Here is a 14,961-nt window from a genome sequence, read left to right on the forward strand (position 1 = left end):
ATTGCCCTCAATTTTCTTCCTTCCTTTTCTCCTCTTACCTCTTGTGGCCCCTCTCCATCATGGCTGGGCAGGGTTGGTGATGTCTGCCATCACTGTCATCATCCTGGTCCTCTACTTTGTGATTGAGACCTTCGTCGTGGATGGCAGGGTGTGGCTGGCAGAGTGCACACCTGTCTACGTGCAGTATTTTGTGAAGTTCTTCATTATCGGAGTCACTGTGTTGGTTGTGGCTGTCCCTGAGGGCCTGCCTCTTGCTGTCACTATCTCCTTGGCTTACTCTGTCAAGGTAATAATACTGCTACTTATAATTAATTCCATCACACAGACTACAAAACTAGAGTAGAATATTATCAAAGCATCTTAGGTGTAGTGGGCACAAAGGAAGGCTAGGGAAGCTAAGGAAGGAGGGAAGGGTACTGACTAAGATGGACTTTGCTAATACATCCTAGCAGAGGGTCCTACTGTGACCACCCATCCCTTAGACACAGTGAAGGGAGCTAGAAAACAAACTGATGTTGAGAAAGACCTGGGCCTGGCATCTGTGGAATACTGGCAGGGAGAGTTGGAAGAGCCAAGAAAAAAGTGGGGGGGGATAGTGCTGCTTGCAGAGGCAGAGGCAAAGATGCAGGGGCCTCAGAAAAGGCTCTGGGACACTGGGAGGCAGTGGGAAATTAAAGAAGAACCAGGGGAGTGTGGAGGAACACAGAGGTAGCAGGCAATTGGAGAGGGAGCTCCGGCAGATAGTTTCCAAGTCAGCCATGCAGAGAGTAGCTTTTTGGAAGCTCACTGCTCCCCATGAGATGGCAGCCCTTGTATCTTACATACCTACCCTCTTAGTTTGATTACCACCCAACCCAGAGATGACCAAGGTCACCAAACAGATTGTTAGTGTCACTCACATTGCCTTTATCCCTATGAGTAAACAACTAAGCATCTCCCACTCCTCTGCCCTTTACAGAAAATGATGAAGGATAACAACCTGGTACGCCACCTGGATGCCTGTGAAACCATGGGCAATGCCACGGCCATCTGTTCTGACAAGACGGGCACACTCACCACCAACCGCATGACCGTGGTCCAGTCTTACCTAGGAGACACTCACTACAAAGAGATTCCAGCTCCCAGCGCCCTGACCCCCAAGATCCTTGACCTTCTGGTCCATGCCATCTCCATCAACAGTGCCTACACCACCAAAATACTAGTGAGCAGGGCTAGGAGGGCAGATGAGAGAAAGGGGCAGGGCTGGTGGTATGGCATGAACTGCCCTGAGGGGCTCACTTATAAATCTTGGGGTGCTGAGAAAGTAGCTGAGTGGTATTGGTAAAGAATATGCCTAGTGAACATGAGGTTTGACCAAAAATGGTTTGCCCCATCATACTATAAAAAGAAACACAGAGCAGGGGAGAAAAATGTAGATGGACTTTTTTGTCAGGACCATCAGCCTCCCAATATTGGTACAGAGACCTGTTTTAATTATGAAAGCTCAGATGATAGCTTAGTCTGTTTCTAACTAGCTCTTACAACTTAAATTAACCTATCTCTATTAATTTACTTTCTGCCTTGTGGCTTTATTACCTCATCTCTGTAGTGCCCATCCTGCTTGCTCTGTATCCCTGGCATCTCTGCCTTCTTCTTCCCAGCATCCTCTCTGCCTGGAAATCCTGCCTAGCTATTGACCATTCAGCGTTTTATTAAACCAATCAGAGTGACACATCTTCACAGTATACGAAAAGATTATTCCACAGCAGAAAAGTAAAAACCAAGGTTGAAGAGATGGCTCAGTCAGTAAAGTGCTCACCTTACAAGCATGAAGCCTTGAGTTCACTCACCAGAACCCATGTAAAAAAAGATATGCAGCAGTCTGCTTATACTTCCGGCACTGGGGAGGCAGAGACAGGCAGAAATCAGGGGCTCCAGGCCAGTGACAGACCCCATTTCAACAAAACAAGAAAGACCAAGAACTTTCAAGAGGAACCTTTAGGGTGCTAGTAGACTTTCTTCCTGTCCCTGGCATGACAGAGTACTCATGCAGCTGGGTGGGGTAGGTGGGTTCTAGAAGTCCTTTCCAAGCATGGTAAATGATAGAAAACTTACCTTTAAAGGGACATGTTGCAGCCAGGCCATGTCCTGTGTAGTCAATATGGGTGGCTTCACTCTACTCCATGCCACTGCCCCCTAGCTACATGATGGCCAAAGCTGAATGGGAACCTTAGCCTTGGGGATGGAACAGAGGGTACTCTGGGCCTTGATGCCAAGCTGACTGTCCTTGCCTACAGCCTCCAGAGAAGGAAGGCGCTCTCCCACGCCAAGTGGGCAACAAAACAGAGTGTGCTCTGTTGGGCTTTGTCCTGGACCTGAAGCGAGACTTCCAACCTGTACGGGAGCAGATTCCAGAAGATAAGCTTTACAAAGTGTACACCTTCAATTCAGTCCGCAAGTCCATGAGCACAGTTATCCGCATGCCTGATGGTAGCTTCCGCCTCTTCAGCAAGGGAGCCTCAGAGATCCTGCTCAAAAAGTGAGTGGGTAACCGGAAGGAGCCAGGGGCCGGGTGGCTGAAGGCTAGCTAAAGGGTATAAAATTTCTTGTTTTATTTTTGTGGTAAAGTAGACCTAACATAAAATTGACCATGTTAGCCACTTTAAAGTATACAGTGCAGTAGCATTAAGTATATTCCTAATGTTTGCAGCCGTCACCACTATAGAACTCTAAAAGATTTCCATCACCCCCAAAAGAACCCCCAGGCCACATTAAGGAGATTTTCCTGCCCCCTCTCTACCTCTGGCAACTTCTGGCCTGTCCTTGTGGTTTCACCTATTCTATTCCAGAGATTTCATAAAAATGGAACTCTGTACTTTGTATATTTTTGTGTCTAGCTTTCATCATAGTTCATAATGTCCTCAAAGTTCCTTTATCTATCAGAGCTTCACTGCCATTTGAAGGCTGAACAACCTTCCATTGTATGGATAGCACCACATTTGGTTCAGCCATTCATCTATTCTCAGATACCCAGATTGTGTCTACATTTGGGCTCTTGTCAATAGTGCTATGGTCATTCAAGCACAGCACAGGTATAAGTCTGAGTACACATTCTCAACCCTTTGGGGTATACACTGTGTCAGTCAGCTTTCTGTTATTAGAATACTTGAGCTGAGCACAGTGATACATTCCTCTTGTCCTAGCTGCCTCAAATGATGAGACAGGAGGATGTCTTAAATCTAGGAGTTTGAGACCAACCTGAGCAACATGGGGAGGCCCTGTCTTACCACCACCACCAGAAAAGGAGAAAAACCAACTCATAAAAGATTTATTTAGACTTATAATTTTAAAGGTTTCAGTCCATAGTCATTTGCCCCCACTGCCTATGGACCTGTGACAGAATGGAACACCATGGAAAGGAGTATGTGGTGAAGCAAAAGGCTAGGATAAGAACAAGGAAGAGGAAGAGACCACAGTACCACAAATCTCTTCAATAGCATGTCACCAATGGCCTAAAATTTCCTTAAAATGCCCCCATCTTAAAGGTTGCACCTGCCGGGCGGTGGTGGCGCATGCCTTTAATCCCAGCACTCGGGAGGCAGAGCCAGGCGGATCTCTGTGAGTTCGAGGCCAGCCTGGGCTACCAAGTGAGTCCCAGGAAAGGCGCAAAGCTACACAGAGAAACCCTGTCTCGAAAAACCAAAAAAAAAAAAAAAAGGTTGCACCACCTCCCAACAGCATGAAAGTGAAGATCAAACATTTACACTAGGTTTTTTGGAAGACGTTATAGATTCATTTTAGCATTCCATCCCTGCCCTCCAAAGGCTCGTGTCCATCTCACAATGCAAACTTCACTCAGTCTACTCCCATGATTCTTCAATGTTTTAACTGTTCCAAAAGTCCAAGTTCAAAGTCTCACTCACACTTAGTATTAGTATTGAGTCCCTATAAAATTGAAACAACAAATTATTTTAACATACAGTGGCACAGAGTAAATATTCCCGTTCCAAAAGGCAGGAATGGAAGCACAAGTGAGTGCAGATTGAACCAAAGCAATACAGAAAACCAGGATAGCATTAAATCATGTAGCTCCATGTCCAATGGTATCTGAGCCATGTGGTGATGTGATGTAAGCTACAAAGGGCTTAGACAGCCCTACCTCTCTGGTCTTGCCTCTCTCTCTTGAGCTGGCTTCCTGCAGCTTTCTTCAGCAGGAGTTACACTGTCTGAGCATATCTAACTTCCTGCAATCTACTGTAGCTTTAGCTTCACCCTCACAGCTGTGTGCACTATCTAGAGGGATCCTGACATGACCACACATCTATCTCATGGCTACCCAAGATTTCCTTTAAAATCTAGGTGGAAACATCCACAACTCTGCAGGTCTTCCATTCTGAACATATGCAAAACCACCACATGAAGGATGCCAAGGCCTTCCACTAGCTTGAGCTACATCTGGGCCCACTTGAACCACAGCTGCAGTGGCTTCTGTGTCCCTTCCTGAATGAATGAGTAGGACCATCCCAGGGAAACAATTCACAGTTCATTAGACATATTAGAACAAGCAGGGCTTCCTGGAACTGTCCTCTCAAAAGACTCTGCCCTAGAAAGTCTTTTAAAGCAACTTGTATTTATACACCCCGGAACTGTGGTAGCTGTGGCCTTGTTAATTTCTGAGATTCTCTCCAGACATTGTTCTTATAGTATCAGTGCAATACTTGACCTTTTAAAGTGGCACTATCACTTCAGCAACATCCTCCTTGGCTGGAACTTTATAACATATCTTCTCTGGCCAAAATTGCAAGTCTTATTTAAAAAAATTTAAAAATTACATTTGTTTGATTATTTGTTCAGAGAGAGACAGAGAGAGAACAGAGTGTGTGTGTGCACATGTGTGTAGACCAGAAGACAAATGTGGGAGTTGGTTCTTTCTTTCCACATGTGGGTCATGGGGATGAAAGTTAGGTCATCACACTTAAAGGCAAATGCCTTTACCCATTGAACCATCTCACCAGCCCTCTCCTCTTTCTTGCTCTGATGACATTAAATTCAGCTGAAAAAGAGCCAATAATACCTATGCCACAAACTGAATGCTGGGATGCTTAAAATTTCCTCTGCCAGATTAATTAGTCTATCACCTTACATTTAACCTCACACTGAGTGTGAGGGCATAGGCAAAAGTGTAAAGAAGATATTTTCCATAGCATAATACAAATGGTCTCTAGTCCAATTCTCAATATCATCCTTGTTCTCATCTGAAAGCTTGCAAGCACAGGCTTTAACGTTTGTATCCCTGTCAGCATTCTAGTTCTCTGAGTTCCCACCAGAATTACCTGTTAAGCTCTGCTTACAACATTCTAGGCTTTCTCTATTGTTGTTGTTGCCATTCTACTGGGGGGAAAGTAGGGTCTCCTGGGTAGAAAATAGGATCTTCTAGTAATTTCAATTTATATTTCTTAAATACTAGTAAGGATGAGAAGATATTAGAATATTTCTATGTTGCTGACAGCAATATAAAATGGTATATTATCATGGCTGGAGAGGTGGCTCAGTTGTTAAAGTGCCTACCACACCAAGCAAAAGAGACCAGCATTCCAGCCAAGTGATGGTGGCACATACCTTTAATCCCAACACTCAGGAGGCAGAGACAGGCAGATCTCTGAGTTCCAAAGCCAGCCTGCTCTACAGAGAGAGTGCCAGGACAGCCAGGGATACACAGAGAAACTCTGTCTCAAAACAAAAACAAAAACAAAAAAACCAAGAAGACCAGTATTCATGTGGAAGTTGGGTATGCAACTTGGTCCATGGACAGAAGGGACGGGGCAGCAGTGGAGGGGAGAGACACACAGATAACTGGATTTCATTGGCCAGCCATTCTAGCCAAGTGGATGAGCTCCAGGTTCAGTGAAAAACCCTGTCCAAAGAAGTAAGGTGGAGAGTAATTGAGGAAGACATGCAAGGTGACCTTTGGCTTACACATGCACACACCCACACAAACACATACATATACCTACACACACAACACACGCACGTGAATGGTATCATTTTTGGAATATAGTTTTATATTTTATATATTTTATGGTTTCTCAGAAAGTTGAACATGGCACTGACATGTGACCCAACTGTTTTATTCCTTGGCATATGTGTGATAATTCACCTTGATTGTCACCTTTACTGTACTGAAGGATGTTTAGAAAACTGGTACCAAAAACTAGGACCATTGCTGTCACTTTGCCTGGTCATGTGGAAGAAAACTTAGGATTGACTCATGGTAGGAGTTAGGAAACATTTGGAAGAGCACACTAAAGAGTTGGGCTATCTTTTATTGTGTTTTTTTAAATCCTTGCTATATACTGACTACCAAATCCTCATCAAACATATAATTTTCCCTTTTCACTCTCCTGATAGTGTCTGTAGATGCACAAATATTTTCAAATCATGATGAAATCCAATTTGTCTGTTTTTGCTGTTGATGTTTATGTGGGTTGCTTTTGGTTTACTTGGTTATCTTTGGTTTTTATTACATTTATTTAATTTTAAATTATTGTTGATTTATGTGTATGGATGTTATGCCTGCATGTATGTCTATGTACCACGTATGTGCTGTGCTCATGGAGGCCAGAAGGGGGCATTGGATCCCCTGGAAGTGGGGTTACAACAGTTATGAGCTGCCATGTGAGTGCTGGAAATCGATCCAGGATCCTGTGGAAGAATAGCTACTTTCAGTTCTGGAAGAACTGAGCCATCTTTCCAGCCCCTCCCCCCTTTTTAATGTATGTGAGGTTTTTGCCTGTTTGTATGGCTGTGCACCACATTCATGCAATGCTCCTGGAAACCAGAGGGGGCATCAGATCCCCCTGGAACTGAAGTTACAGGCAATTATGTGGATGCTGGGAATGAAACCCCTGCCCTCTGGAAGTAGTCAGTGCTCTTAACTGCTGAGCTGTCTCTCTAGCTCCTACTTAATTGTTTGTGTGAATTCATGTGTGTGTCACACACATGCATATGTACACACAAGTGGAAGTCACAGGACAACACGTTCTGTCCCTCTACCACATGGGTCCTCAGGATTGAACTCAGGTCATCAGGCAGGCAGGCATCAAGCACCTTGACACTCTGAGCCATCTCACAAGCCCCCATTTGGTTTGTTTTGTGAGACAGACTCTCCACTGTGTAGCCCAGGCTAGCTTGGAACTTGCAGTTCTCCTGCTTTAGCGTCTCAAGTTCAGGGACAACAGGCATGTGCCACTCTATCTGAAGTGGGGTTTCTTTCAGAGGTGATGAAAATATTCTAAATCTGACTGTGGTGATGGTTGTGTGTATCTAAAGATACACTAAAAATTATTGAACTATACACGTTAAATGGGTGAATTGTATAGTTTGTGACTTGTATTTCAATGAAGCTGTATAAAACCCAAAGGAGGGAAGGAGCATGATCCTTGCCCCTGAGCATCTCTGCTTCTCCTACCTCTTCTCATCCTGCATACTTCCCCTTGGTCTTGGCCTTTCTCTTTTCCTAAATCTCTCTGCCTCACCCACATGGCTTTTGCCATTTACCCTCAAAGGCCTTGGAAACAAAATCTCCAACAGTACACCAGGGTTCTCTGCGCCCAGGCTCAGCCTGCCCCATGCTCTCAGCAGACCTGACCACCAAATACATCTCTACTTGGTTGCCTTACTCAGAATACTCTCCCCAAAACAGCCCAGTCACAGCCTATGCAGCCCATGGTGAAGGCCACCTCTCCCCTGAAGCGGTCCCTACTAGGGTAAGATGAACTGCTGCATTTGGAGGCCCTGGCTCTTTCTGTGCCACTCCTTTGATGGGAACTATGGGGTTGCAGCTGAGGCTGACCACCAGCCACTCTGCTCTTTGCTGACAATGGGGCATAAGGAAGTTACTACTCTGTCTTGCTAGCTCAGGTTCCTCGTATAATATGGAGATCTTACAAATATGGATCTCCCGAGAGTGCTGAGAATCACATGAGTGAATCCATGACCCTAGGAAGATGTCAGACTATGGTGGCTTTTGTTAGTTTCTCTCTGTCAACCCCCAACCTTGATAGCCAGCTTTACCAGTCTCCCTGTGGCACCTGCCAGATGAGGCCCCATTCAGTTCAACCACAACTTTTCTGTAGCTGGTCTCCCTAGGCCTGTCCCTTTTGAAGCTCCCAGACTGTCAGAGCTAGAGCTGAGGCTGCTGTTGCCATGTGTTGTTCCTGCTCCATTGTTCCAGAGGACTGTCCATTAAATTTGGAGTTCACCTACATTCCACACCCTTGTCCTATAAAGTCTGTAGGAAAGGTACAATAAGCCTCAGGTTTCCACCTCTCACCTGGGTCTCTTAGCCAACCAGTGTGTGAGTATTCACAGGTTGCTGTAACAAATGGTCCTAAACCTGATGGCTTAAGATAACAGAAGTCTTAGGCTGATGAGATAACTGAATTGGTAAAGTTCTTGCCTCAAAAAACACAAGGCCTGAGTCTGATCGCCAGAAGTCACGTGAAAAGCTGGGTGTGGTAATACTCACTTGTAATTTCAACCCTGGGGAGGCAGACCAGAGATAGGCTGAATCCTTGGGGCTCTCTGGCCAGCTAGCCTACCCTACTTGGCAAGCTCTAGGCCAGTAAGAGACCCTGTCTCTAAAACAAAACAAATAACAATAAGGTGGACATTGACTGAGGAACACCCTGCTTATGACTTTTGGCTTACACACACACACACACACACACACACACACACACACACACACACACCAACATAAATTTATTACCCCACATTTCTGGTGGCCAGAAATACAAAGTTGAGATGTGGGCCAAGCTGTACTCTCTCTGAGAATGGGAAGGGAGGACCTTTGCTTGTCTCTCTCAAATTCTGATGCTAGAAGGCAGCTGCGTCACTCCAATTTCTTACCTGTGGTCACATGGCCTTCTCCCCTGTCTCTGCACATCTGCATCCTCTGTTCTTTATAATGTCATTGGTTAAGGTGCCATCATAATCCAATGTGTTTCCTCTTGTTCATTCCCTGTCCCCACCTCACTCTACCACCCCTCCCCTGCCAGGTGTACCAACATCTTAAACAGCAATGGTGAACTCCGAGGATTCCGTCCTCGGGACCGGGATGACATGGTGAAGAAGATCATTGAGCCTATGGCTTGTGATGGCCTCCGCACCATCTGCATTGCCTACAGGGACTTCCCTGCGAACCAGGAGCCCGACTGGGACAACGAGAATGACGTGGTGGGTGATCTTACCTGCATAGCTGTCGTGGGCATCGAGGATCCTGTACGACCTGAGGTAGCTGCCCCTTTTCTAGAAGCTGCTCTAGTAACTATTCCCCATGTTCAAGGTTGTCCAATAGGTGGCAAAGTGGCTTCTTCCACACTGGACTTCCACACTATAGGCTTGGGACACAAGCACACATGGTGAGAGCCACTTTCTCCTCACTTTCCAAGATGTCACACCTCTTCCTGCCCTATTTATAGATAGAGCAGCCTGGAAAACAGTGACTTGGGATCACTCAAGGTCATGGGACCTTCCTCAGTGCTTTTGATCCCCTTGCCAAGCCCTCTTGTTCTTGACCTATGGGAGTTCTGTGGGCCTGCCTGGTCCCTGGGCAAGGCTCACACTCCACTTCTACCAGGTGCAAAAGAAGATTCTGGGTGTCTGCAGGACCAGTGGACTGAAGGAGGAGATGAGGGAAACTGAGGAGCTAGAAACAGCTGAATCGGGTGGATATTGGTTTGGGGATATGGTGGGCAGTTGTCAGTCAAGAGCTTGATTGTGTCTGAATGAGATTCAGGACACACACACACATGGAGATGTCAAGTAGGCATATAGGTGTGGGAATGGAGAACTTAGAGCATAAGTTCTGACTGGAAAGAAATCCCAGAAGCACCTTCCTATGCATGATGATATCACTGAGGGTAGCTTCCAGTGATAGAGGCCAGATTTTGGGGGTAGGATGGATCTCAAGGGTCATATGGGTGAAGCAAACACAGAATGAAAAAGGACAAGTCTGCCTATTGATGGCCTTGACATTGGGAGGTCACTGAAGCCTTTGACCTGAACACATGTGATGGTTGTATTTGTTGTTCTTTATGGATGTGTTATTCTTGTGAATGGATACCCAAGAGTGTGAAAGGGCCCTCTACCTTCCCAGCCCTTTCTGTTGGTATACACTTCATGTTAGACTACCTTGATCCTGCCCCTTAGCCTGAAAGCACATATCTGTGGGAGCTGCTCTGGAGCTTTGGGTATAACAGGGAAGGAGAAGTTTTGCATACAGGGTCACAAAACAAAGGCACTCTGTTCCAAAGTAAATACTCCCCATGTCTAAAGAATGGTCATGGGTCACTGTCAACCATATATCCCTGTACACAGTTGGAGATGGAGTAAGAAATGTAATGAGCACAACAGGCCTAGGCTGGGCTGGCAGCAGAGTGAGCCCAGGGCAGCTGTACAGTAATATTTTTGAAAGTTTACACCTCAGGAAATGTGAAACACAGACAAGTGTTAAGATGTATACATGAGTTAAGAAAGATATAACCATGACCCAACCTCAAAGGGTACCATGGTGGGGAGGGTTGGGGTAGAAGCTCAGGACAGCAAGAACGTATCTCAGTTTGGGTGGTAACAGAGGGGTTCAGGGAACAAGGGTAGCTCCTTTGTGGTTTAAAGTGGTGAGAGGGAGTTCAGCAATAATGTTAATGGAGAGATCCAGCAAAACCTTCATGGGTCTTAGTCAAACTTGCTGGGCACTGGAAAGCACAGGATGGCCACCAGAGGGGAGCAGAGAGCTGTGTCCACAGAACTCTAGCAGATGAATACTCAGGTGGACCTGGAAACTTCTACAGACATCTACTCCCTGCTGTGCTGTGAGCCTTGAGGAGAAAATAGGGAACAGGTCAAAGCAGACAAGGAGAGAACAATCTTTCCTACAAGAAAGAGTATCCTCTGGAGGTGGTGTTCCTGCCACCTGGCTAGGAAGCTGAGAGCTTAGAGACTGCAAGTGTGGATGGGCCTTGGAGTAGTGGCTGCTCCTGGACCCTGGGGTGAACCTGTCCAAAGCTCCCAGTTTTCAGATTCATCGTGGCCACCTGGCAGCAGCCGAGAAGAAGGCTTCCAGCCGTTTTGGAAAATGAAGCTGCTTGAGAGGAAGTTCTCTGTACTCAAGGTCTGATGTGGCACCTTAAGACCCTAAGAGAACAGAATGTGTCCTTGAGACTGAGCATAAGGAGACACATCACACGCACATCACACACACACACACACACACGGGGGGGGGGGGGAGGTGAGGGAGCTACCACAATTAGACTCTGCCCTCACAAGGCATGTCCCTCACTGTCACTTAACAGTTCTGGTTTGATTATCAGATCCCTATCAAAGCCTTAAGTAGGGACTACTCTGTTCTTGCTTGCCACCCTCTACTTCCTTCCTGATTTCTCCCCAAACTTCTCTGTCCCTCTGTGCCCACCTTGCCTGCTCTAGCCTCTCTAGTTCAGAAGACTAGATCAAATCTAGATACCTCCTACATTCTTTCCCCCTTGGGTCCAGCAGCTGGCCCACCACTGTGCAAAGGGTACCCACCAAGAAATTCAAAGACCTAGGCCTCTCTTCACTCAACTCTTCAAACTCTGAGCTGGCCTTCCTCCTCCCCAGTGCATATACTACTCCATCCTGCCTGTCAGCCCTTCTGCAGCCCCAGGGCCTGAAGGGCCACACATATCATGTGTTTGGAAACTGTCCTTTCCATATGCCCACTACTGGGATGATGCTACAATGCCCAGGCTGGTCTCATGGCTTCCCACCCTCTTATCCTGTTTTGTGCTTTGTGCTGCGGGTTTTCTTTCTTCTTCCTTAGTTCTAGAACCTACTATGTCATTTGAAAAAGAAATACATGCATTCTAATCCCAAGTAATGCCTCACTTTCTCTAGTGAGTACATTATGTAAAACCTATAGCTGAGACAAAGATTACTTCCTGAGGAAAATGGTTGAGTTCTATGCTGAAAAACAAAAACAAACTAGACAAGAGAGGGAGAAGCTCAACATAGCCAGGTCTAACTCACTGCTCATTCCTGTGGCCAGTCACAGTGAAGGAGATGCCAGGGACAGTGGGCTGGGAGTCTGGGGAGGGTACCTGCCCACTGCAGGCCATCCTCTGAACTCCTTCACACCACGTTCCAGAGACCCTGCACTGGAACAATAGGCTTCACTATACTTCCAGATTTGCTGGGACTTATGATTCTGCAGATCTGTACCAGACACAAAATATGGGCTTGTCTTGCCAGCCCCACCTACCATTCTTATATCTCCCAGGTCCCTGAAGCCATTCGCAAATGCCAGCGTGCTGGCATCACAGTCCGTATGGTGACTGGAGACAACATCAACACTGCCCGGGCTATTGCAGCTAAGTGTGGCATCATCCACCCAGGCGAAGACTTCCTGTGCCTGGAAGGAAAGGAATTCAACAGAAGGATTCGAAACGAGAAAGGCGAGGTAGCTCCCTGCATCTCTGTCCCGGGCTGCTGCTTCTCCCATCCCTCTGCTATCTTCTCATCCCTCCCAGCCAAGGTGCCTAGACTCTGATGTCTCCATTATTTCCTCCAGATAGAACAGGAGCGGCTGGACAAGGTGTGGCCCAAGCTGCGGGTGCTCGCCCGATCATCTCCCACTGACAAACACACTCTGGTCAAAGGTAACCAAATGTGTTCACCCTCTTCAACATGTACTTGCCTCTGGCATCCCTGCATGTTGTCACCTGCTCTTAGATTCTTGAATGGAAGAATCTAGAGACTATTGACTAGAAAACATCAAACTAATAATGGCTTGTAGAAGCTGCCCCCTCATTGGAACAAATGGGGAAACTAAGGCTGGGACAGGGAGACAATCATCCAATGCACACAATGTGGGACCTTCTCCTCTACCAAATCATGCCAGACTATGTTACTGAGCAAAGGGCCTTGGTGGAAATAGGGGGATGAAGTTATCCCATTAAAGCCTGAGGACTTGATCCCATAAGTGGCCAGGAGTACAGAAGCAGCCCATATCAACCTTTGGCAGATAGCTTCAACCCTACCTTAACCCACTCTATGTTCTAGGCATTATCGACAGCACAACCGGTGAGCAGCGGCAGGTGGTGGCCGTGACTGGGGATGGCACCAATGATGGGCCAGCTCTCAAAAAGGCAGATGTGGGCTTCGCCATGGTAAGCCACCTAGTGCCATACCAGTTCATCACACAGATGAAATCCTGTTTCTCCTGGACTTAACTTTGGACCAGAAAGTGGAGAGCCAGTGTCAGTGCAGGTGACAGAGTGCTAGAAGCTTCCTTCTCTCACATCTTGACCACTTGGGGCTGTATGGCTTGTCAACAATGGCATCTGCCCACTGTCACCTATTCTCAGTCCACTCCAAGTAGCCCCTAGCCCCAAGAGTGATGAGCAGAGACCACAGTGGATTCTTCCTCTGGTTTCTCTCTTTCTTTTCATACAGCTCTAGCTCTTCTTACTGAGCAAGGTAGCCTTCTAGGCCTTCTAGGCATTGCCCACGTGGTGAGCCCTGTCCCCAACTCACAGTGGCTAGCAACCTAGTGTCACCTTTCCCCACCCTGGCAGAAAGGAGGACCTTTTGCTCAGTCCATATTTGGTTCAGTGGTGGGGTGAGGAAGTATAGCATTCCTAGACCTCACAACCTGGAGTAGAGAGCAAGCTGAACTTCCCAAGGTGGCTGGTGTTACAAGGCCAGGTCCAAGATGGAGTGGGTGAGGGCTACAACAGACTTGATGTCTATTGCTTGTGCCCAAGCTTGTGTGGTAGAGCAGCAAGAATCTCCCAAGCAGCCAGGGGATGGGTCCTTTACCCAACCCAAACAGATAGCCCACATTTCTCAGGGCATCTTCAGGTAGCCAGACAAAGGACTTTTGAGTAGCTACCCAGTGGCAGCTGGGCCTTGTGGGAGGCTGTACAGATGGCCATGTTGTTAGCAATTGTGTTGTTTAGCAGCAAAGGCCACCTCACAGCCACATGTGACAACATGCAGTTTGCAGCACAGAATGTGTTAGATTAAAACAAGTACTGTTCAATTAAGGCTTTATTTGGAAGAGAAAGGCAGGGGACCCTCCCAGGTGGGCTGGGTGGCCAAGAAGGGGTTGAGAAATGAGCACTGTGCCTGTGTACCATCCCCCAGGGCATTGCAGGCACTGATGTGGCCAAGGAGGCCTCTGACATCATCCTGACCGATGACAACTTCACCAGCATTGTCAAAGCGGTCATGTGGGGTCGCAATGTCTACGACAGCATCTCGAAGTTTCTGCAGTTTCAGTTGACAGTCAACGTGGTGGCTGTGATCGTGGCCTTCACAGGTGCCTGCATCACTCAGGTGGGCACCAGGGGCCTACAGAAGGCAGTTGGTTTCTAAGAGTAGTAGTGTGGGCTCAAGAGGGCTATGTTGAGAGCAAGTATTTTGTTTACTTCAGATTCTTTTTATTGAAATCAAACTCACATACCAAAAATCTTATCTGTTCATGGTAGCTGTTTAGTAGATTTTTTAGTATATTCACAGTGTCAATCATCACTTCCATATAGTTCCAAAACACACTCATCCATCCTAAAGGAAACCTTTCACCTACTAGCAGTCATACCCCATCCCCCTCCAAGCTCCTGACAACTGTCACTTCTTTCTGCCTGTATTTATTTGCCTATTGTAGATAATTTGTATCAGTGGAGTGAAATGACATGTGGCCTTTTGGGGTTTGTTTTTACAGTTTTTGCAAAGGGGAGGGGGCACATATATGTGCTACAGTGCACATGTGGAGGCCAGAGGACAACTTGTACAAATAAATTCTCTCTTTCCACCATGTGGGTCCCAGGGAATTGAACTCAGGCCATTATGTTTATGCCTTTATCCACTGTGCCAATTTGAAGATTTGACATATGGCCTTTGCACCCCGCATCTCATGTGGCATGTTTTCAGGATTCATCCATG

The 14,961-nt window shown here is 46.7% G+C and overlaps 1 protein-coding gene across 9 annotated transcripts in view; it reads left to right on the forward strand.

The window, feature by feature from the left end:
* Atp2b3 (ATPase plasma membrane Ca2+ transporting 3) overlaps nt 1-14,961 on the forward strand; it is a 73,294-nt gene that overhangs the window by 33,222 nt on the left and 25,111 nt on the right. For all 9 annotated transcript variants that reach the window (XM_052741675.1, XM_052741669.1, XM_052741616.1 and 6 more), the window contains 8 exons: nt 72-286; nt 959-1,201; nt 2,277-2,518; nt 9,039-9,273; nt 12,296-12,475; nt 12,587-12,674; nt 13,078-13,184; nt 14,164-14,355. In XM_052741675.1, coding sequence (XP_052597635.1) covers nt 72-286; nt 959-1,201; nt 2,277-2,518; nt 9,039-9,273; nt 12,296-12,475; nt 12,587-12,674; nt 13,078-13,184; nt 14,164-14,355 — 1,502 coding nt within the window. The remainder of the gene's footprint in view (nt 1-71; nt 287-958; nt 1,202-2,276; nt 2,519-9,038; nt 9,274-12,295; nt 12,476-12,586; nt 12,675-13,077; nt 13,185-14,163; nt 14,356-14,961) is intronic.

Source organism: Peromyscus californicus, unplaced genomic scaffold, assembly GCF_007827085.1.
Source record: "Peromyscus californicus insignis strain IS unplaced genomic scaffold, ASM782708v3 Scaffold_10__1_contigs__length_136768540, whole genome shotgun sequence".
Classification (NCBI taxonomy): domain Eukaryota; kingdom Metazoa; phylum Chordata; class Mammalia; order Rodentia; family Cricetidae; genus Peromyscus; species Peromyscus californicus.